The sequence below is a fragment of the Pholcus phalangioides genome, unplaced genomic scaffold (assembly GCF_987345545.1).
Source record: "Pholcus phalangioides strain wild (caught in Gottingen) unplaced genomic scaffold, Ppha-v1.0 ptg000002l_1, whole genome shotgun sequence".
NCBI lineage: Eukaryota > Metazoa > Arthropoda > Arachnida > Araneae > Pholcidae > Pholcus > Pholcus phalangioides.
Window position 1 is genome coordinate 2,979,048 of NW_028301595.1, and position 22,903 is coordinate 3,001,950.

At 39.6% G+C, this 22,903-nt stretch overlaps 1 protein-coding gene across 1 annotated transcript in view; it reads left to right on the forward strand.

Annotated features, from left to right (window-relative positions):
• The window catches only part of LOC149089071 (D-aspartate oxidase-like), a 49,617-nt gene that overhangs the window by 6,456 nt on the left and 20,258 nt on the right, over positions 1–22,903 (forward strand). Inside the window, exons 2-7 of the mRNA XM_089237192.1 lie at positions 14,066–14,270; positions 16,689–16,800; positions 16,907–16,989; positions 17,970–18,035; positions 18,163–18,217; positions 22,774–22,875. Of these exons, the coding sequence (XP_089093318.1) occupies positions 14,066–14,270; positions 16,689–16,800; positions 16,907–16,989; positions 17,970–18,035; positions 18,163–18,217; positions 22,774–22,875 (623 nt within the window). The remainder of the gene's footprint in view (positions 1–14,065; positions 14,271–16,688; positions 16,801–16,906; positions 16,990–17,969; positions 18,036–18,162; positions 18,218–22,773; positions 22,876–22,903) is intronic.

The following is a 22,903-nucleotide window of genomic DNA, read 5'->3' on the forward strand; positions in this document are numbered from 1 at the left end:
GCTATTTTTGACTTGAAACCTTCGATTGGAAAAGCAACTGTTTAAAAAAGATGATGAAATGTTTGGCAAATTTAGATCAATTAGTTTTGCCAGTAAAGTCGTGTGATTTGTTTTATCGAAGGTCTTACATATGTATCCAGAGAGAGAGAGCACAGATATGTTCCTTGTAGTTGAACGTAGTCATTATGAATTCGGTAACTCTGTGCAGCTGAGTAACGCAAGAATGCCCCCGCCTGAATCCGTGCTGCTCACTTCGAAGAATGTCGTTGGAGTATAGGGAAGTGTCAAGACGTAAAACATAGATACGTTCAAAGAATTTGGAAATGTTACTTAGTAGGCTGATAGGTCTGAAGTTTTGAGAAAAAAGGGGGTCAGTTCCAGATTTATGAAGAGGTTTGACAATAGAAAGTTTCTAGACATATTGGGAAAATAGCTTGTCTGAAGCATGGAGGAGAGAATACTTACTGTTGAATATATTAGTGAGGGATTCAAGAATAGAAAGAAGAAATTAAGAGCGAGATTTTTGAAATTTCGTCATGACCAGAAGCTTTTTTAGTTTTCAGTTAGTTAATCATGCTCCTGACTTCGTCAACGTTGATCAAACCGGCAGCACCCATTCCGCGCAGGGCGTCCGAGCGAAGCCTGCCCAGAAATCCTTGAACTTTCCCATGATGAGCTGAGGCTATATTTAGAGATTGCAGACTGTTTGGCATAAATTTCTTTTCATAGTTATCAGCAAACGTTTCAACAATCTCTTCGTTTGTATACAACAGTTGACCTTGTTCGGTTGTAATTTTGTCCACCACTGGAGATTTTCGTTCACAGATTTTCCCACGCCTTCCAAAGTGAGCCCACGGATGCTGTGGCTTCCTCAATGAAGAGGGCGAATCTCTCATTGACATATATTCAGTTGTTTCTTATTTCCTTTTCTAGTCTGTTTAAAGTGGTTCTGTCAGACCGTCTTTTAAATCTTTGCCAGAGTTTTCGGACCCGGTTTTTTAGTCTGATTTTGTCCCGCAATTCTTCAGAAATGCCAAATCTGTTCTCTTTTGCCTTGATCTTCCTGGTGGAGGCATATATAGCTGTTTTAATTTGTTCAGTCACATCAACTACTACATTTTCAATACAGTTCGTCGTCAATTCTGCTGAGTTCCACACTGGTAATGTTCCCAGCGTAGAGCGGAAGATTTCCCAGTTTATATGGAATATCCTTTGGTCTTGTTATACCAATGGTGAAAATGACAGAATTGTTTCAAAAGACATCCCATAGTCCAGACCAGACCAGAGTTGAACGTTTCCGTCGCTGCCCAGCCTTTGCAGGCTGTCTGGTGATTTACAGATCACCATGGGTGGTATGTGAAGGAAAAAGACAAGTTTGTGCATGTGTGTAAGGTGTATAGTGTATGTATGTATGTGTAGAGAGTGAAAGAGCCAGGAGAATATTGTTTACAAATCTTTGCGAAATGAATGCTCATTGAGATAAAACACAACACAGTCGAAAAACAAGGGGTCTTAAGAGAAGTAGCTGATGATATGCTACCCCAACTCAAAACATTATAAAATTTTACAAAATCGAGAGACACTAATCAGAGATGTTTAAATCAATAAAAGGTTAGTTCATGACAAAATTTATGTATAAACAAGTTTACTCAACATAATCAAGAACGTCAATGAAAAAGTTATGCACAGCTATGCATAATAAAGACAATATGCAAGAGCAAATTATGAATAAATGTGATTAATTGCGAACAAAAAAAAAAACCACTTATAAATGCTTCTGAATCGCGATCACAGAATCCAATATATAAAAAAAACAGATATTATATTGATAAATTGTTTGAAAAAAAATAAATGAAATAAAAAAATCAGGAATATGTTCTGAAAATTACATCAATTCGTCACCCAATCCACGCTTAGTAAGTCCATTGGCCTAGAGTGTACTGTGGGGATTCTAGGGTCATAACAGACAATTTCTCTAAGATGCGGGTGTTCAGAAGATCGTAGCCTGTCAAAATGAGCATTTGCAAGCTCCTTGATATAGTCCAAGATTAGTGGTCAGTCAAGATCTTTACAAATGTTTTTTCCTCTCATATACCAGGGGGGCTCTGGTAAACTGACGAAGAATGATATTCTGCTGTGCCTGTAAACGTTTCATATTTGCAAGACTGGTATGAGCCCACACTGGGGCAGCATATGTCAGAATAGGACGAATAATAGTTTTAAAAAGAATTACTTTATTCCTCAACGTTAGCTGGATCTGTGGGAATGTGATTCTGGATAACATCCCAACTGTTTGTGAGGCCTTATTTCTTACGTACGTCACCTGAGGAGAAAATGAGAGCGACTTATCTAATATACAACCTAGATATTTGACTGGAAGTTTTCTTGTAAACACCGTGTTGCCGATGTATATGGGAGTTCCTGGAAACTTGTACCGTCTAGTGAAGGGAATATATTGGCATTTTTGATGATTTAATTTTATATCGTTTTCTTGGCACCAGTCTTCAACGTCTTCAGCTGATTCTTGTAAATTTTCAATACATTTATTCCCTATTTTCTGATTGGTCAACAGGATGGCATCATCAGCAAATAGACCAAGCATTCCGCGCTGAGGTGCAGGAAAGTCATTTATGCATAGTGCAAAGAGCAGCGGTCCCAAACAAGAACCCTGCGGGACAGAGGCTCTTATTGGTCTAATAGTTAAGAGACAGTTGCGATTTTTTACTTGGAATCTTCGATTGGAAAGGTAACTGTTTAAAAAGATGATGAAATAGTCAGGCAAACCCAGGTCAATTAGTTTGGATAATAAGGTCGTGTGATTCGTTTTGTCGAAGGCCTTACATATATCCAGACAGAGAGCACAGACATGTTCCTTGTAGTTGAACGCAGTCATCACGAACTCGGTAACTCTGTGCAGCTGAGTAACGCAAGAATGCCCCCGCCTGAATCCGTGCTGTTCACTTCGAAGAATGTTGTTGAAAGACAGGAAAGCGTCAAGACGTGAAATATAGATACGTTCAAAAACTTTAGAAATGTTACTGAGTAAGCTGATAGGTCTGAAGTTTTGAGAGAAAAGTGTGTTAGTTCCAGATTTATAAAGAGGCTTGACGATAGAAAGTTTCCAGACATTGGGAAAATAACTTGTCTGAAGCATGCTATGGAATATATTAGTGATTAGTGAATTATTTGAGGATAGAAAGAGGAAGATTTTTAAGAGCGATATTTGAAATTTCATCATGACCAGAAGCTTTTTTAGTTTTGAGTTTGTTAATCATGCCCTTGATTTCGTCAACGTTGGTCAAACCGGCAGCACCCATTCCGGGCAGGGCGTCCGAGCGAAGCCTGCCCAGAAATTCTTGAACTTTCCCATGATGAGCTGAGGCTATATTTCGAGATTGCAGACTGTTTGGCATAAATTTCTTTTCATAGTTATCAGCAAACGTTTCAACAATCTCTTCGTTTGTATACAACAGTTGACCTTGTTCGGTTGTAATTTTGTCCACCACTGGAGATTTTCGTTCACAGATTTTCCCACGACTTCCAAAGTGATTGACCCCTTCCCTCATTGACATATATTCAGTTGTTTCTTATTTCCTTTTCTAGTCTGTTTAAAGTGGTTCTGTCAGACCGTCTTTTAAATCTTTGCCAGAGTTTTCGGACCCGGTTTTTTAGTCTGATTTTGTCCCGCAATTCTTCAGAAATGCCAAATCTGTTCTCTTTTGCCTTGATCTTCCTGGTGGAGGCATATATAGCTGTTTTAATTTGTTCAGTCACATCAACTACTGCATTTTCAATACAGTTCGTCGTCAATTCTGCTGAGTTCCACACTGGTAATGTTTCCAGCGTAGAGCGGAAGATTTCCCAGTTGGTAACCAGTTGATATGGAATATCCTTTGGTCTAGTTATACCGATGTTGAAAATAATAGGGCTGTGAGTTGAATTAAGTTTGGCAGTTGTTTCGAAAGAGATGTTGTGCCTAAAGTTTTTGGAGATTCCGTAGTCTAGAACATCGGGTCGATAACATCGACTGGTAGGATAATTGGTCGGAATGTTCGATGAATGAATGCACTAGCAGTTATCCATACAAAATCTTCCGAGAACTCTACCTTGTCTTGTTAAAGAGAGAGGTGAGAACAAGGCGATGTCAGAAAGAAGACTGTTTATTATACAAGAGAGGACACAATATACAAGCACACACACAAACCTACGCAGATAACTAGAAACGACCTGTTCATGGACATGCAGCGTCATCTATACACATACATATACAACATAAACTAGTGCGATTACATTTCTAACATGTCTATTTGTGGAATGGCTAAAGAATGTAGGGCTTTTACAGTTCCAGTCGCCAGCAATTAGTACCGGATTGTTGATATTAACGAGATAGTTCAGGAGATTGATATCAACACGGTTATTAGGTGGTTTGTAAATTGCACAAATGGTTATTGGTGATCTGTTGATGAAGATGTTTACTGCCAAAGCTTTCATTTCAGTTGAAGAAGGAATCGAAAGTTTTTGGTGAGAAATGTCTTTTTTAACGAACACCGCAATTCCACCACCCCTTCCGTGTAGACGGTCTTCACGTAAACTGATAAAATTAGAGATATTGGAAGTATGAGAAGGTTTAAAAAAACTTTCACAAACCAGTGCTACATCAATTTGTAGGTCATAGAGTAACTGTTTGAATTCTTGTAGTTCCTGTTTAAGCCCAGTGGCATTCCATGCCAGAATTTTCAGCGGTTTGCTGATAGTTGACACTGGTGTATTAATTTTTGAGCGCTGAAATAAAACCAATCAGCATTTGAATAAGGTTATGAGCCTTATCTTCAGGAATGCCCATATTGACCAAAAGTTCTCGCACAACATTGGAAAAGTTCTCGATGTTGTTCTCCTGTGAATTCTCCACTGTTTCATTAGTAGTTGAAGACATACAAACTGAATGTACAGACACATCAGTGACATCAGTTTCATCAATGACAAGGTAAGATTCTGGCATTTGCCTGTTTACAGAATTATTATAAGATTTGGGAAGTTCAGACGGCTTGACTATGTGATCGCCGAAAGGATCATCACGATTATTAAGATGTTCGTTGAATTCATGAATTACATCTATGAAAATGATGCCAAATTGATTATTTTTGTAATCTAATATTTTCACTTCCTCGGCTTCGTTATACTTTCTGTTCAGATCCTCGATCAGTTCGGCTTCCGTGAGATGCACTTTGCCCCATCTATAGCCACTTTGACATCCCATAATCGGAAACGTCATTTTTTAATATATAATAATTGTTTGTATAAAAAGTGACTGTTATGTATCTGGCAACACCAGAAAATAAGCAGTAATATGTTGTACGAAGGTGGCAACACTTCAAGGGAATGACGACATGCCGGGAATGAGATGTAAATATTGTTCCGTAATAAATTAGTTAAGAATTATCGTTCAGTCATGATTCACTACCGAAATGGCTCATAAAATACAATAAAGTTGGCGACGAGTGAAAAAAAATCATCAAACATCGACGATCTAGTAATCGTTTTGAGTAATTTCGTCTCGAAGCTAAACGAAACTCATCCAGCACCTTCAACCGGCGTCAATGTGAAAACGCTTCTTCAATCACAATCGATCTCTTCTGAATGCTACGATGAAGCTAACGAAAGTTTCGGGGAATATGTACAAAGACTCGAAAACTACTTCCAGCTCAAAGGACTCACGGATTCAACAGCAGACGTCGTCGAAGCCAAGAAAATGGTGTTAATCAACTATCTCGGATCTAAATACTACCACCTGCTTTCCAGTCTAACTTCACCAGATCTCCCTTCACCGAAGACGTACGACGACCTGCTGAAAATCTTGAAAATCTCTGCAAAAGGGTAAACATCCTGACGGAACAACACAAGTTTCTTTGCCGTACACAACACCCAGGTGAGCCGATTTCGAATTATATCGCTACATTAAAAGAACTTTCGAAAACCGTCGAATTCAAATCTAGTTGCGAAAATGCTGAGTGCTCAAAATCTGTTATCAACCTCACGTGTTCAATTTATACGAGGATTACAAGATGCCGAAATCCGCGAAAGAATTCTACAACAAGCTGAACTGACGTTTGACGAAACACTCGAAATCGCATTAGCGATTGAAGCTTCGAAAATCGAAAACAAAGAACTCTACAAGAGTAATTACGGTTCCAGCGTGAATAAAATTGCGGAATGTAATAACAGCGGGAGTTCGCGACGGAAATCGACTCCGCATCGACGCGACAGATCGACAAGTCGAAAACGAAACCTCAACTTGAGAGACATTGGGTTAGAAAACGTGTGTCTCCATTGCGGAAAAAGCAACCACCAGACTCAAAACTGTCGAGTGAAACACAAGCTTTCATGCCAGATTTTCTTCAAAAAAGGTCATGTCAGTAGAGTATGTATTACGGAGCTTCTGAAACGGAAAAATAAAAGTGGATTTGAAGGAAATAGTGTTCAATATGTGGAAAATCCAGATCACTTTCAAGTAAGCAAAATTTTTTATATATGCACTAACAGCTGAAAAAGACGATAGAATATTTGCAGTCATTCAATTAAATTGGGAAAAATTGTCGTTTCGAATGTGACTCTGGAAGTCGTGTGAGCATCATGAACATAAGTGACTACAGGCGCTTAAACCTAAATCTTCCAATCCTGAAAACAAATATATTTTTCCGAAGTTATACAGGTGAAATTTTCAAACCCATCGGATACGTCAAAGTGACTGTATGCTACAATGCTAAATCCAGTGAAGAAGAATTATACCTTGTCAATTTGAAGAGAGAACCTATCCTTGGTCGAAATTGGATGCGTAAATTGGATATCAACATAAATGACATTCACGATACCACAAGTGTCAAGAATATACCTGTGTGTGCTGTAAAAAGATCTGTTCCTAGTACTGTCAATGAATACTCTGACGTTTTTGAACAAACAGTGGGCAAGATTCCAGATTATATATGCTCCCTGAAATTGCGGAAGGATGCCAAATCAGTGTTTGTTAAACCACGTTCAGTACCATATGTTTTGCGTGAAAAAGTTGAAAAAGAACTGGATAACTTGTGTGATCAAGGGATCATAGAAAAAGTGGATCACTTAGTTATGTATTACTCGAAATTCATCAAGAGTGCATCAAGGTTACTTCACCCATTAAATAGTCTTCTCAGGAAAAGTATTCCATTCAACTGGACAGCTGATTGTGAAGCAGCATGGATAAAAATCAAGTCTGAAATTGCTAGTGACCAAGTCCTCATACCATTTACTCCAGAACCTCCAGTGACTTCGGCTACTGATGCTAGTCCACATGGTCTATCCGGAATATTATCGCATATTATGCCTGATGGAAGTGAACGTCCTATTATTGCATTCGCTTCAAGATCACTAACAGCTGCCGAGAAAAACTACAGCCAGCTCGATCGAGAAGCTACAGCTGTATATTGGGCATGCAGAAAGTTCTATGATTACATTTTCGGTCGAAAATTCACATTGGTAGTGGACAATAAACCAATGATGACTCTCTTGCATCCAGAGAAAAAACTTCCAGCATTGTCAGCTACAAGAATGTTGCGGTATGCACATTTCCTTTCCAACTTCACCTATGACATCAAACATCGAAAATCATCTGAACATGCAAATGTAGACTATTTGTCGAGAAGTCCCTTACCATTGACAGATATACAAGTCAACACTGTTGATGATGAATATATCCTGCAAGCATCGGTGATCAGACACATATCCACAGACACAATTACTTCTGAAGAAATCCGAAAAGAAACAGAATTGGATAATGATCTTCGTGAACTAAAGAAAAATGTGATGGATGGAACTTTATATGACCCAGAAATAACATTACAAGAAGGAATTCTACTTCGTGGACTGCGTGTAATAATACCTAAGACACTTCAACCAACCATCCTTCAAGAACTACACTCAACTCATTGCGGAATAGTGAAGATGAAAGCACTTGCTCGAAATTACTGCTATTGGAAAAATGTCAACTCTGACATAGAAAGTCTAGTGAAAAGTTGCAAGAACTGTTGTGACGTCAAGAAAAACCCACAGAAAGCTCCAGTGCACAATTGGGAAAGTCCAACAAGAAATTGGCAACGTGTTCACATGGACTATGCGGGACCCTTCATGAAGCATTTTTTTCTTACTTGTCATCGATGCAAAGTCTAAATGGCCAGAAATCTACTACATGAAGAAAGCTCCAGATTCTGCTATTACAATTCATTTCCTGCGAGAAATATTCAGTCGACATGGACTGCCAGAAATTCTCGTTAGTGACAATGCTTCAATTTTCAAATCACAAGAATTCATGGAATTCTGCAAACGAAATGGTATTCGACAACGTATGATAGCTCCTGGTCATCCCTCAACAAATGGACAAGCAGAACGTTATTGCCAAACCCTGAAGATAAAACTGAAATGCATGGAATTCGAACGAGGAACACTTCACGAAAAGTTATGTAAACTACAGTTTCGGTACAGAGCTACACCTCTTTCATGTGGAAAGACAATAGTAGAATTATTGTTGGGAGAGAATCTCAGAACAAAGCTAGATCTTCTCAAACCTACAAGTCCTGACTCATACAAGAACAATGCAACACAGCCAGTCTTTGACAAATTTTTCAAGGAAGGAGATAGAGTACAGTCAAGGAATTACACTCATTCAAGCCTATGGAAGTATGGAACTGTTGTTCAACGATTGGGTCGTGTTCATTACCTAGTTGAACTAGATGATGGATACATTATCAAGAGACATTTTGAACAGCTTTGACGGTGTGAAGTCAATCGACCGTCTTCAACTCCTATTCGACTATCTATTCCTATGAGATACTTCCCTCGGAAGAAATCTGTCACTTTTAGTGATCATGTAAGTCAACGAGAGATTCCTGCAATTTGCCAACACAAGACTTCATCTATGGTAGATGATTCAACTGAAACAGTGCAAACTTCAAATGTAACTCCTCGGTCAACAAGAACTATTTTTCCTCCAACTCAGACTACTCAACTGAGACGCTCAACTCGCGCCAGAAAACCAGTTCAAAGATTGAACTTGTGACTGTTCAAATGTTGATTCTTGTGTATAACTTTTGATTGTGTGTATCATTAATCATCTCTTAATTTAGTGTGGGAGAATTGTTATGTATCTGGCAACACCAGAAAATAAGCAGTATTATTATAAATAAGCAGTACGAAGGTGGCAATACTTCAAGGGAATGACATGCCGGGAATGAGATGTAAATATTGTTCCGTAATAAATTAGTTAAGAATTATCGTTCAGCTCATGATTCACTACCGAAACGCCTCATAAAATACAATTAAGTGACTGTATATAAAAAGAAAAGACGTTGACACAAACGATTTAAATTATTAGATTTTAGTAATTTTGAAGTTTAATAACTTCAAATGGGTCTTCATTACTTATTACGTGAATTTACACATGTCTAATACGAACTGACTTCGCATTGACACAAGTAGGTGGCAGCAAAATCTATATTCACGAAATTCAAATATATTGCATTGTTTTATATTCATTTATGGCCGTATTCGCCGACAGAGTTTAAATTACAATCGCAGGTTAAAAGATTAAAGATCGACACGGATTGATTAAAATCCTCAATTTAACCAATCCGTTTCGATCTTCCTTTTATCTGCGATTGCAGTTAAAACTGCGTCGGTGAATACGGCTGTTAGAGTCATCATTTAACTTAGAAATGAAGACGCGCATGCTCGAGCACCCTTGGAAAAGTCACTTACATATATTTTTGCAACACATGGCGTCACTTCATCACCCTTCCGGACCATTTGCGTTCAAACGTTGGTGGGTTGTTTTTTTTCTCGTTTCTAGTCGGATTCACATCTACAGCCCTACGTAGCTCCAACCCACGAGCACAGCGTGGGCTATTTTAATGACCGATTTTGCGTAGTCACCCCCTTCAAAACCGGTTTTATGCAGCTAAGAATCCGTAGTGCGGCGAGCGCAAACCAGGCTAAAGCCAGGTTTTCCCTAGAAGCAGGTTTCTATAGCGCGTGCAGCGTGAAATCGCTGATTGGTCAAAAAACCTGAATTTCAAGTTTTTAACCAATCAGCGTTTTCACGCTGCAGGTAACCTGCTTCTAGGAAAAGCCGGCTTTAATCTAGAGCGGGAAAAAACACCCCTCCTTCGTTTGTGCGTATTGAGTTTGAATGGGTAATATGTACAGTATATTATATGCAGGGGGTGACTTGTAAGTCCTAATGCGGTCTTTATCTCATCAACCGTTCGTTGTAGAAGTATGGTTACAGTTTAAAAATGCTGAAAATGTGTTCAGAAATCCCGTCGTACCAGTTTTTGAGAGCGGAAATACAGCATGTCAGAAAAAAATTCATGTTTCAAAGTGCAATATTCACCGAGATATTTGAATTCCAAAAACTGGTGAAAAGTTGGGAAAGAACGGCATAAACTAACTCCTTTAAATCATTTATGCTGTCCTTTGCCACCTTTTCACCAATTTTTGAATTCAAATATCTGAGTGAATATTGCATTATGAAACCTGAATTTTTTTTTTGTTGGGCTCAGTAGAGACAAAACAGAACAGACCGAGAACGACCAGGTTCTGTCACTTGTGCGATTTTAGCTCATTGCCCCGGAGGGTGTGGTCGTGCCGGAGAAAATTCTGAACTACAAGGAGGGTTATACATCGTGGAATACATGCAATCGTTGTGACAATATACATTCATTCGAGATTCAAAAATATAATTCACAATGTGCAAATGCAAAATTATCGTGGAACCTAAAGGAAAGGGACCCGATTCATGTCATTAGTGGCTCTGCGTAAGTTCCAGGTTGTTCAGTTCGAAACGTGCTGACCGGGGAAATGAACTGCTACCAGCATTGCGGGTTCAATTATTAATTTTAGCGACAAAACTTAAAGACGTGTCTTTATTTACATCTCTTTTCAAAGCAACACAATGACTGGATTGGACTCATCAGCTTGACAAACTAACTGTTGCCACTCACACGAACAGAAAAATAACAACAATTATACAAAAATTTCCGAATAGTATATACACAAGACTTGTCACAGGTCCTATCCTTCTGCTTCCGACTGGATATCTGTGTAAATCCTTCTTGTTGTCAGTCTAACAGCTCGGCTTAGAGCCCGAGTGGCATGGTGGTAAGATGTTCGTCTACCATCGTGAAGGTTGTTGTCAGCGTCCCGGGTTCGAGCCCAAGGGAGGATATCGATAAGATATTTTCCCTAACGAACTGGAGGCGACCGCCGAAAGACAGCGCCTTCACTTCCATCTCACTAATGGCAGTAAATTGCGATATGGCAGAGTTGGTGTTTGGTGAAGTAGTCTAGCGGTTCTCAACCTTTTTTGACTTGCGGAGCCCTTTTCAATACATAATTTTTATATCGGAGCCCTATTTGACTGGAGGAGCTTTTTTTTTGTACATAATTTTTACGGCGGAACCCCGTAGGACTCTTTTTTTTTTTCATTTATCTGTCAAATTTACTTATTTATTTTATTTTCCTTGAGTCGCCGCGGAGCACCGGTTGAGAACCGCTGGTCTAGCTGATCCCTGGGGGAACCACTGGGGTGTCTCAGCCCACCCTTTTTTCGTCATCATTCGAGCTCTCCATTAGCTTGGCCTTCTCTGGGTTGTCGCTCAAGAAGGTGATGAGGTTTACTATCCGTTTGGTTAGTTCCAGTCTTTCGAGTGTAAACTTTAATCAGTAGAGACAGAGCCACATTTTTCTAATTGGAAGTTAGAGGACGGAGACAGTATAAAAGTTTAGATTTTTCTATTTTGTGACACACAGCACTTTCAAAACTGCTACAAAGATATTTCGGAACACAACATTTTTTAAATCGGGAACTATACCTCTACGAAGAACTGTTGATGAGGTAGAGGACGAATCAGTACTTTCAGGACACCCTGTATATTATATTAACATGTAGAAACTGGAGTCATTGAACTGGAACCACTGCTGTCACCTATGAAATAGAAAAAAATACAACTTTTGCGATTTTCTTCAATTGAAATTGCTGACGGAATTTTGATTTATGTACCGCATAGAAAAAAAATAGATAAAATATGATATTGATAAATATTCTATGAGCAATAATATTAATAAAATTGCCAAATTTGCTGCAAAAATTTTAACAGTTGTTGCTTGTGTACGTTAGTAAGATGCACAATAATATAGTCCGGAAATTTATTAATTTATGTGAAAGTAACAAATAAACGATACACATATATACAATAAAGAATCTGGAGTAAAAATTGTGATCATAGCATATCATCCACAGATAATCAGTCCGTTATCGTAATAGTAATTATATAAATAATCAAAGAACAATTTTTGTCTTGTATGTGATAGAATCTGGAACTGAGTTTATCCAATCTAGAATATACCAATCTCAGCAATCAAGCTGTGATAAGATATGAATTGACGTCTATATGGCCGGCATCTCCATATCATGCCGGCACTTTTTTTTATACAGCACATTAATCAAAATTCGGTCATCAATTTCAATCCAAGTATCACAACAGTTGTATTTTCTGGATGTTATGCCGAAACTAATATTTGGAAAGAAAAGTGATTTGTCTCCTCCGGCAATCGAGTCCGGGTCCCCTTGCATACCGGGCAAGTGCAATAACTAATACACCAGAGACACACTTTTCAATCACTTATAACACGCATTAGTAGCGTGAAGAGCTGAGTAAAGACGGCTGCCTCCTTCAACTACAGTAATTCAGCTCTTCACGCTGCTAAGGGGCCGTTCAAGTATTACGTAAGCAAATTTTTACCCATTTTTGACACCCCCTTGTCAGCAAAAGTCAGCAAAACGCTGAACCCTCCCCTCCCTGCCAGCAAAGTTTCGTCATCAGCTCTGCCCCTCTGAATCCTAACTCATATTTTCAAAAAGGGTGGTTGATGACGTAAGCATTACAGGTCAGTGCAGGTGAGTGAATGCGCCCCCTCCCAATCTGGAAAAAAAGGATTTCTTACATATCACCACCGGTTTTCGGGATTTTTTGAGGCGTTCAATGGCATTTAAGCTCTTATACAAATACAAATACAACGCCACAACAGGCAAATTGCCCAACGAGGTGGCTGACTTAAGAACATCATGGATCCCGAGCCCCTACCTACTACTGCTACACCACACATGCACCCCCCCCCCGCGGAACCCCCCAACGAATCGGTACATGCGGGAATGTGCATGTACGTGTAGTGCAACCTGACGTAAAGTTTGTTTCTGTGTAATGCTTGTTATGTGTAGTGCTGTCATCTGCCCCCAGTTTTACTAACTATGAGTGAAGTGTTATGGTTGAATGATTTACCGTTGTAAGACTGTTGCTCACTGTGGCGAGACTTTTTAATGGGGAGATCGGCTCGCATTTGCGCCTTGAAGTTGGGAACCACAGAAAACCAACTTCAGCCGACCACGGAACCCCAGTTGAAAACCTATCTCCTAGATGAGTCGTTCCAATCCACTTACAGTCTGTTGTAGATGCACTTATTGCGTCATTGATTTCGCTAATTTCGAATCATAAACAGTCCCATGGGTCGCAAAACTCATCTTGTTGTTGATTTTGTGTTGCGGCTGAAAACGGTTAAGAACCCCTGCTTTAGGCGGTCCTTGGGGGGGGGGGATTTCAGATTTGGTGGGGGGGTCCATGAGCTTGAACGAAAAAACAATTTATTGTTCATTATCATTTGCTGTCAAGAGCTCCGTTACTATTCATTTTATTTCCATAGTGGGTCCGTGGCCTTCATCTCGTTGTCCATAGTATCCAAAGGGTTAAGAACCCCTGTTCTAGATCTGTTTTCGAACTGTCTCTTTCATACCAGTACAATTGAGCACGTAGGACTGTGGCTAAAACTGCATCTGTCTTGCTCAGAGGCTAATTGGGTGTTAGGACGGTGGTTGCGGACGTGTGGTTTTTACATTTAATTTTCATTATTTGTATACATTTTTGGAATGAAAATGCTTGGAACACATCATGTTGATTATGATATACGTTTTTTATAATTTCTCAAGGGATTGAATTCAAGGTAGAGGCGAAACTCGCCGTCGTCGGAGGAGGGATCATGGGCGTCTCTTCGGCTCTGATGATCATGGAACTGATGCCATTCTTCAAAGTGGTCATCATATCGGATAAACTCACTCCGCACACCGCGAGCGACGCAGCTGCTGGAATTTTCTACCCTTACCACAACAAGGACGTGAATCCTCTGCGATTCAGGTGATACAATTATACGTTCTTATGCACGCTTCCCGTGATTTTGCACCTCGCACGTTTCTTCCCCGGTATATTTCGCCCCTGACATTTAGACCTGGACACACACTCACTTGGTCACTCATGCAGTCAATCACACACTCACTTGGTCACTCATACAGTCAATCACACACTCACTTGGTCACTCATACAGTCAATCACACACTCACTTGGTCACTCATACAGTCAATCACACACTCACTTGGTCAATCATACAGTCAATCACACACTCACTTGGTCACGCATAGTTTAACGTGCACTCATACAGTCAATCACACACTCACTTGGACACGCATACAGTCTACGTCATACGGTCACTCACACAGTCAGTCATTCATACGGTCAGGGCAGGTGAAACCTCAGGTGTGAAATGTCCGGACGAAACGTACCAGGGGCGAAATGTCAGGGAGCTAAATGTCGGTGGCGAAATTTCCGCCAGAATGCTCCTATAATTTCATGTTATATGTACAGGGTGTCCCAGAACTCCAAAATGAGAGGAGGTGATAGTTTGGGTGAGAGATCATATGTGATGTGTATTTCCCAGGATTTTACTCTTAATATTTGCCGTCCCGACTGTTTTATTTAAAAAATGTCCCGTTTTCCTCGTATTTTTGATAATTTCTTTATTTAAAGAGAGATTAAAATCATTTCCCCTAGTGATAAATGTATGACTGTTCATCTCACATACAGGGTGTCCCATAAATTCGTAAATAGTTTCGAAATTCATGAAAATTGAATTAATTGGTAGATTCGAATGCGGTTTGCGCAAAAGTCACTCCAGCGAAGGGGGATTTTTTTTTTATTACAGAAAAACATTAGCTGAAATTTTTGTCGATAGAGGACTCTGTACGAAAGCAAATCCCTGGAAATATGTAAATCAGAGTCCTATAAAATGCAGGGTACGTGATTGTTAAACAGCTCGTTCCTGAATTTCCCTGTTACTGGCACTTACATAAGGCTTTCATGTTAGTGTTGACATCGGTTGATGAAGCAATATTGCTGAATTTGTTTTACCTCAAGAACAAGTACTCTAGTGCTGCGATATGCTTGTAAGCATTTGCCTGCATGCAAATAAACGTAGTTTTCCACGGAATTCTGTGATTTTCTATCGTGCAGCGTTCTCTATAGACAAAAATTCGAACTAATTTTTTTTTTAAAACTAATTTCTCTTGATATTTTGGTGATAATTGGCAGCATTGCTTATTTTTGGCATCACTCCTTGCAGCTTTCCGTATTTTTCTTGAGAAAATATGGTCAGCCTAGTGATAGAACACGTCAAGACAGACAATTTTTGCTACGGAATTTAGAGTCGTAAATTACTTTTATTTCCCGCGCTTACTGGCACAGGGCATCACTCCCTAGAGCTAGAAGGCCTCTGGAGTGTTTGCCATAAATGTCATTCCGACTACCTAGCAAGTTTGCCACACAGCATCGTATTTCGTTTCTTCTTATTTTGGCGTCGAATCTTCCTGATTGCCTCACAAAAGCCGCATAGTGATTGGATGTGGGGCATAGAAATCGCCAATTCTGAGCTCGATCATTTCTTTTCCTCACAACATTGATACTGGCACGAGCAGGGAATTTTTTTTTCCTGAATATTCTGAGGGGAAAATAGACTACTTATGGACGTCGCAGGCAGAGTGCGGAGGCCTTCTATCTCTAGGAGGTGATGCACAGGGCCCATTGACATAAAAAAAGAGAGGAAAAAGACAGGTGCTGAAGTAACACTGGGAGTGAGAGGAAGAAAAACATTTCCTACACACACCGTTAGAAAGGGGGAAAAAAGGAGAAGATTTCCCCCCCTCTGTTTTTGCGTTTGACAGGAAGGCGGAATTTTTCCTCGTGATGTGAGCAAGGTTGCCACATTTTGGTGACTTCTGAATTTGGATAATTCACATATCTCACGAATTAGTGAGTTGGGAAACCCTAGATTCCATTGGGTAAACTATTCGTCTTGACGTGTACAATCATTTCTTTTATTCTGGCTGAGACACCCTGTATACATGTTACAGTAAATGTGATAAATCGGTTGTAGTATAAATAATAACCGGTGATTATGCATAATAACCAAGTGTCGTTGGTAAATTTGATAAATACTTACGATTGATTTGATAAATACTTACTGATTGATTTGATAAATACTTACTGATTGATTTGATAAATACTTACTGATTGATTTGATAAATACTTACGATTTATCGTGTTTAACAAAGATGCGACACTTGGGTATTTGGGCATAATCGCCGGTAAAAGTGATTAATATAGGAAAATTTATCAAACCTAACAAAATGCTTGGTTTTTATGCATAAAAGTTACCAAGGTTATTATTTATAATAACCGCATTCGTCACATTTACTGTAACATCTACATACTTACATTTTTTAGATATTGGAGTCGGATGACTTTCGATTACCTTCTGGATATTTTCAACTCACCTTACGCCGGTTCATGCGGAGTCGGGCTTTTATCAGCTTACCATCTATCAGAGAAGCCTCTAGTAAGCACCAGTCACGTTTAATGAATGGAAATTGAGGATTTCATGAAAAAAGTTTTCAACATTATTAGCAACCTGATGAATGATATTGATAAATTCGTTTTTACAGGAACAAGACATTTTTGCAGATTTGTTCCTCAACAAGAGAGAATTGACGCAAAAAGAACTGGAAATTTTCCCTGACGAATACAAGTACGGTATCCAAAGTGTTATTTACTTTTAAATCCAGTCACTCACTCCCTGATTTACAAATACGTTCCGCGAGGAAAACTTCGTTTTTTTCTTCCATTGGCACAAAAATGGGGATACCCAACCGAAAGCATCGGAAGTGCTGACGAAAAGGAAACATTTATGAGGTAGAAATTTGCCTGGTGTCCCGCATACTTGGAATTGAAGAGGTACGGGATTTAAGGAAGGAGGGTCGGGTCTCCAGTATGGAAGTGCTCTTTCTCAGTTTACAATAGGACCTGGGTTTGAGTCCAGGTGGAGACCAGATGACTGTTCCTTCCGAGGTGAGCTCGGAAAGAAAAGTCATCAGGTCCAGAAAAATGTCCTTAAGAAGTATATTTCTGCATATGCCATGATCCCGTTCTATGATGGTGAATGGGTGTTTGGCCTTCACGCACAATCTGTTGGCGATAAATTTGAATGATCTGTATTAGACGTATAGGCGATAAATATGGTAGCCTTGTTCGCACGTTGAAAAAAAAAGGAAAAAAAGAAAGGAAGAAAGAAAGAGAGCGCAATAAGGATGGGGAGGAACATTAGAGACAGTAGCTAATTAGTAAGATATGTACAGGACCTTTCTTTTTCACCCTCACCTACATGCTCTCTTTCTCACTTCCATGTAAAGCATATAATAGAAGGATTAGTTCCGAGAAAGATACATTATATACGTATATGTAGGGGAGGAATGACTTGTAAAACGAGGAGGGGGAAAAACACACACAACTTTGTTTCATAGGGCTACAATAAAGCTTCGCGATGAGGAAAAAAGGGTTTGAAGAAACAGTCAGCTGAATTGAATTTATTCCACTGGCATTTGGACGCAATATTACGTCTCTGATCATAAAAGGGTTAATATATCCTTTCTATTATGAGAAAAGTTGTTGATTTGAATCGGTTTGAAATTTTTTTTTCGAGAAAATTTCAATTTCATTTTATTTCGATAGGCACGGAGAATACTTCACGACTATTTACGCCGAAAGTTCGAAACTTCTGAGTGCTATGATGGCCAGGTGAGATAATTTGATTATTTCACACTAAATTTCTAAGAAATTTAATTTCTTAAATATTCAGATTTCAATGAAAATCATTAAATTTCATTCAATGAATGATTCCTTTCATGATATCTCATCCATCAAGATTCAAAGAAAAAGGTGGAGAAGTTGAGCGTCGTAAAGTGAATTCTCTGACGGAGGTACAGTATAATTAGAACGAATTACGTTTAATTATTGAGAGGAAATTATTGAGGAAAAAATTAATCAATAAAATTAATTACTTATTGATTATCGTAATTAGTTAAATTATTAATTATTAATAGTTGAAAATACTTATTTATTTTAAATTTATTAAAAAAAACCAATTATATTTTTCTGACGTGTCTTGGAAACCTGCTCCTTGACCACCTTTTGGCACTCACATGCTTGAGCATTATCTTGGTAACTGACCTGGTCCCTCGCTATCTAGGTTACTCCTTATGCTTGCAAACTCTCCGTGTCAATCTTTTTGTCACTCCCATGCTCAAAACTTTTCCCCTTATTGGTCGTTCACTGAAATGGAACTCTTTGAGTCATTATTTTGGTCATTCACATACTTGTATACTAATTAGGTCACTCACGCATGCTTGCAAACTCTATAGATTACTCACCGACCTGGTTGGTCCTGCATCTCTAGGTGACTCTTTTGGTCATTCTCATGAATGCTCACTCTTTTGTTCATTAACATGACTACACACTGTTTTTGGTCACTCACATGCTTTCATATGCTCGCTCTGGCTCCTTCTATTGGTCATTAGCGTAATAACGTTCAAACGCCCTGGCTTAAAAAGAAGTGACTGAGAAACACTTTCTGGGTCACTTACTTGGTCGTTCACTAATCTGCTCCCACGCTTTTTAGAGGTCAATCATATGCTTGCATATTGTTTTGGTCACTCACGTCCTTTCGTACTCATTTGACAAGTTACTTCACGTGCGTGGAAATTCTATAGGCCACTCATTCACCCGATCCTTCGTCTCTAGGTCACTCTTTTGGTAATAACATGATTGTACATTGTTTTGGTCATTCCTATGCTTGTCCATGCTCTGGCTCACTCTTTTGTTCAGTCATGTGCTTGCACACTGTTTTGGTCACTGTCGTGTTTGGAAACCTTATAGCTTAGTCACTGATCTGGCCACTTACTCGGTAGGTCACTGCTTTGTTTATCGCCATACTTGCACATTTTCTTGGGCAATCGTTTGGTCACTCACTGGCCTAGTCCCTCGCCTGATCTAGCCAGAGGCGAATTTATGGTTCTGCAGTCTGTGGGGTGTACAGATGTTGCCATCATTCTGCCATTCTGCTGATTCCCTTACCACTAATTCCTGAACTTTGCAGCCTGCTCCGAACTCGCCGCCCTAGGATACAGTCCACTATGCCCTCCACTGTAAATACGCCACCGAGTCCGGTTGAACTAAATCTTAGTGAAAGCAGGGCACACTTTGAAAGCTTTGCATAACCCAAAGTTAAAATGCTCGGATAATTATTGATGGTGTCAATGGATGGACCTCGTTGAGCAAATTTACCTTCCTTCTCCTCCCTCCTGGGGAAGGGGCCATTGCAATTGGTAAGGCTCCCCTCGATTTACGCCTTTTTTCATTAGGGGTCATTCAAGTATTACGTCAGCATCGATGTGAGGCGGGGGTACAGAGCAGAGCTGACGAAATTTTACTGGCAAGGGGAGGTAGGTTGTCAAAATGGCTAAAAATCTGCTGACGTAATACTTGAACGGCCCCCTTAACGTCGTCAGTCTTGGAACGAACTTCTGACATAAGTCGGTGTATGAATGTACTGACGTAACATGAAAATTCAGCCATTTGTCATTTTCACTTTGAAATATAGAACATAGATGGCAGCACCAGTATAAAACGAAACAAGCATAACTCTGTCAACATAAATACGTCGAAACCACGCATACTGAATGCGGTTTGCGAAGGGGGATTTTTTTTGGTGCATAAAAAAAAAATTAAGTTCGAATTTTTGCAGATAGAGGACGGGTGCTGAGCAACCCCCTAAAAATTCATGAATATACAATGGAACGCGCTATTCCGCTTTCTGCGTACGGGCTTGAGTCCCGTATATATATGGGACGAACAGTGCCGTCTTAACGCATGGGCCCACCCGGGCACGGCCCAGGGGTCTCAGGAGAAGAGGGCCTCACAAAAATGAGAGATCCGGTTGAAATTTTCTAGAATTTGCAAGGTAGGAGCTCAGAAAAACCACTTTGTACGGGGGCCTCTTAATGGGGGACGAAATGCGATTTTGTGCCTCCTCTATGTTGTCTTCATGTCGGTGCCTCTGCTCACATTCTTGCACACAGTTTTGGTCAATCACATTGCACACGCTCTGTAGGTCACTCATTTTGTCATTCACATGCTTCCTCACGCTCCAAGTCACTTTTTTTTTTTGATCATTCACGTGCTTGCAAACACTCTAGATCAGCGGTTCTCAACCCTTTTTGACTCGCGGAGCCACTTTTAAGTAGGAGATACTAACCCCCGGCCCGGCAAACATAGTTCGCCATACGGGGTTCCCCGAAGGGAGCATTTATTTTCTCCACAAAAAAAAACAAAAACAACTTCACATCTTACCCCAGGGAGCAACCATTAACAACTCGTGAGCAGCAATTTAGTGTCCCTGGGGTTTATATTAATTACTTCACTTAAGTATTATATTTTACATTGTAATTATCACGCGGTAGATATATATTCAAATATCATCATATCAGTCCGTCAATCACCCAACATTCCACGAGATCGAAGAGAACTGTGATACAAGTTATGTTTCAGTCAATTTACGCATTATAACTTACAGTATTAGATATTAGCATATATTTTATATGCACTGCAATACATATGTTATCACGAACTAGAAGATTACATATTTTCGTAAAAAATCAGTATATGACATTAATTGAAAAAAAAAATTGAGTACATGTTATTAGAATTCACAGTATAACTCAGCAACCCAAAAGATGTCTTAAGCAACACTTATGTATATAAAAGCTGCTCTTTTAAGTCAAAACATTCAATGGCGGAGCCCCGTAGGCCAATTTTTTAATTATTCATCAAAGTTACTGATTTGTTTTTACTATTTAAAAATATTCATAATTATTTTTTTTAAATTTTACTTTTTATTTTTATTTTCCCCGAGCGGCAGCGGAGCTCCTGGAGAGTGCACAAGGAGCCCCTCAAGGGCTCCACGGATCACCGGTTGAGAACCGCTGCTCTAGTTTTTGGTCATTTACTGACCCAGTCCCTTGCGGTCTTGGCAGAGGTGGATTTATTGAGGGTTATACAAATTTCGCCGCCCTTCTCCCATTCTATTAATTTTCTTGGCAACTCATTCCTCAAAGTCGCCACACTTCTGAACTTGCCGCGCTGGACTATAGTCCGCTAAGCCCCCCGTAAGTACGATCACTGCTCCTACGTTTTAGAAAATTTGCCCCCTTTGTCCTCCTTCTCGGGTTTCCGGAATTCTTTTCACTCTGAAAAACATATACCTATCATTATTTTTTTTCCACACACATTTTTGGTACACGCTTTGACCAATGGCCGTCGAAATTCCCGGAATACAAGAACCTAAGTTGCCTCCAAACAGGGCAGATGATATTTTAACCACGGTCCAGCTTGATCCAAGATACTGCGAAAAAGAAAAAAAGGAAAAGAAAAAACAGTCTGAAAAAGAACTCTGGAAGAAGCATCCATTTTGAGAATACAATTATTTGCTCGCCAAGCAGGGCCGTCTTACGATCATGGGCCCTCGGGCCAAGTGATTTTTCTGAGGCCCTACCTGGGAAATTCTCGAAAAATTCAACTAATCATTTTTCTGAGGCCCTTCTTCTATTGAGGCCCCCCCCCCGGGCCCATGCGTTAAGACGGTACTGCCTCCATGGAGGGCCGTCGTAAGAGCATCATGGGTCCACGGGCCAATTGTTTTTTTCTGAGACCCTACATGAAAAATTCTCGAAAATTTTAAGTTGCTCTCATTTTTGTGAGGCACCCTTGACCGTGCCCGGGTGGGCCCATGCGTTAAAACGGCACCGTCACCAACAGCCAATGCCGTATTCTAAAGGGGTGGCGGGGTTAAAGAGAAGAAAATGATATGTAAACAACACATACACATTCAATGCTTGCTACTAGTGTGAAATCACCTCTGGCAAAAAAAATAAAGCTCCCGAAAGAAAAAAAAACCCTTCTGAGGGTAGAGAAAGGAAAACCTTTCGCCCTGCTCCAGGCAAAATAATATAACAAACAAATTCATTAAAAGCAAGGGTTTTTATTTCTTTTCCTTTATAAGCAGTTCTGGTTGGGGAAAAACTATTGTGGCGGTTTTTTTTGTCAGTGTAGTGGCGCCATCTGTTGATAAATCGGAATAAGTGACATTACCGAAGGTGTACGTGCAATCGTCCTCTTTTCTGTTTTCGAATCTAATAAAAAAAATTAATTAAGTTTATAGTAAGTTTTACAGTACCCCTAACCTTAACGTAAGCATCATTGTTCCAGTGCCATCTATTTTCCGAATTCTGACGCAACAAAGCGTCAGAATATCGCCTGTAGGTATTGTGAACGAATTTTGAATGTTGTTGTTGTCCTAAATTGCTCTCGATGCTCAGAGGCTTTTACAACGTGAAAGGAGTGTGACGTAACGTACATTTTAATACAAAAGTTAACTGCAATGCATCTTCATTTTCCACTAATGTGTGAATTTATTTTACAGCTCTTAGGCAAGTATGCCGTCGTGGTAAACTGCAGCGGTGTCGGGGCGAAAAAATTCGTCTCCGATTCCGATGTTTACCCTATAAGAGGACAAACGATGAGGGTAAGTTAAATCTTCCTCACAATGTTGA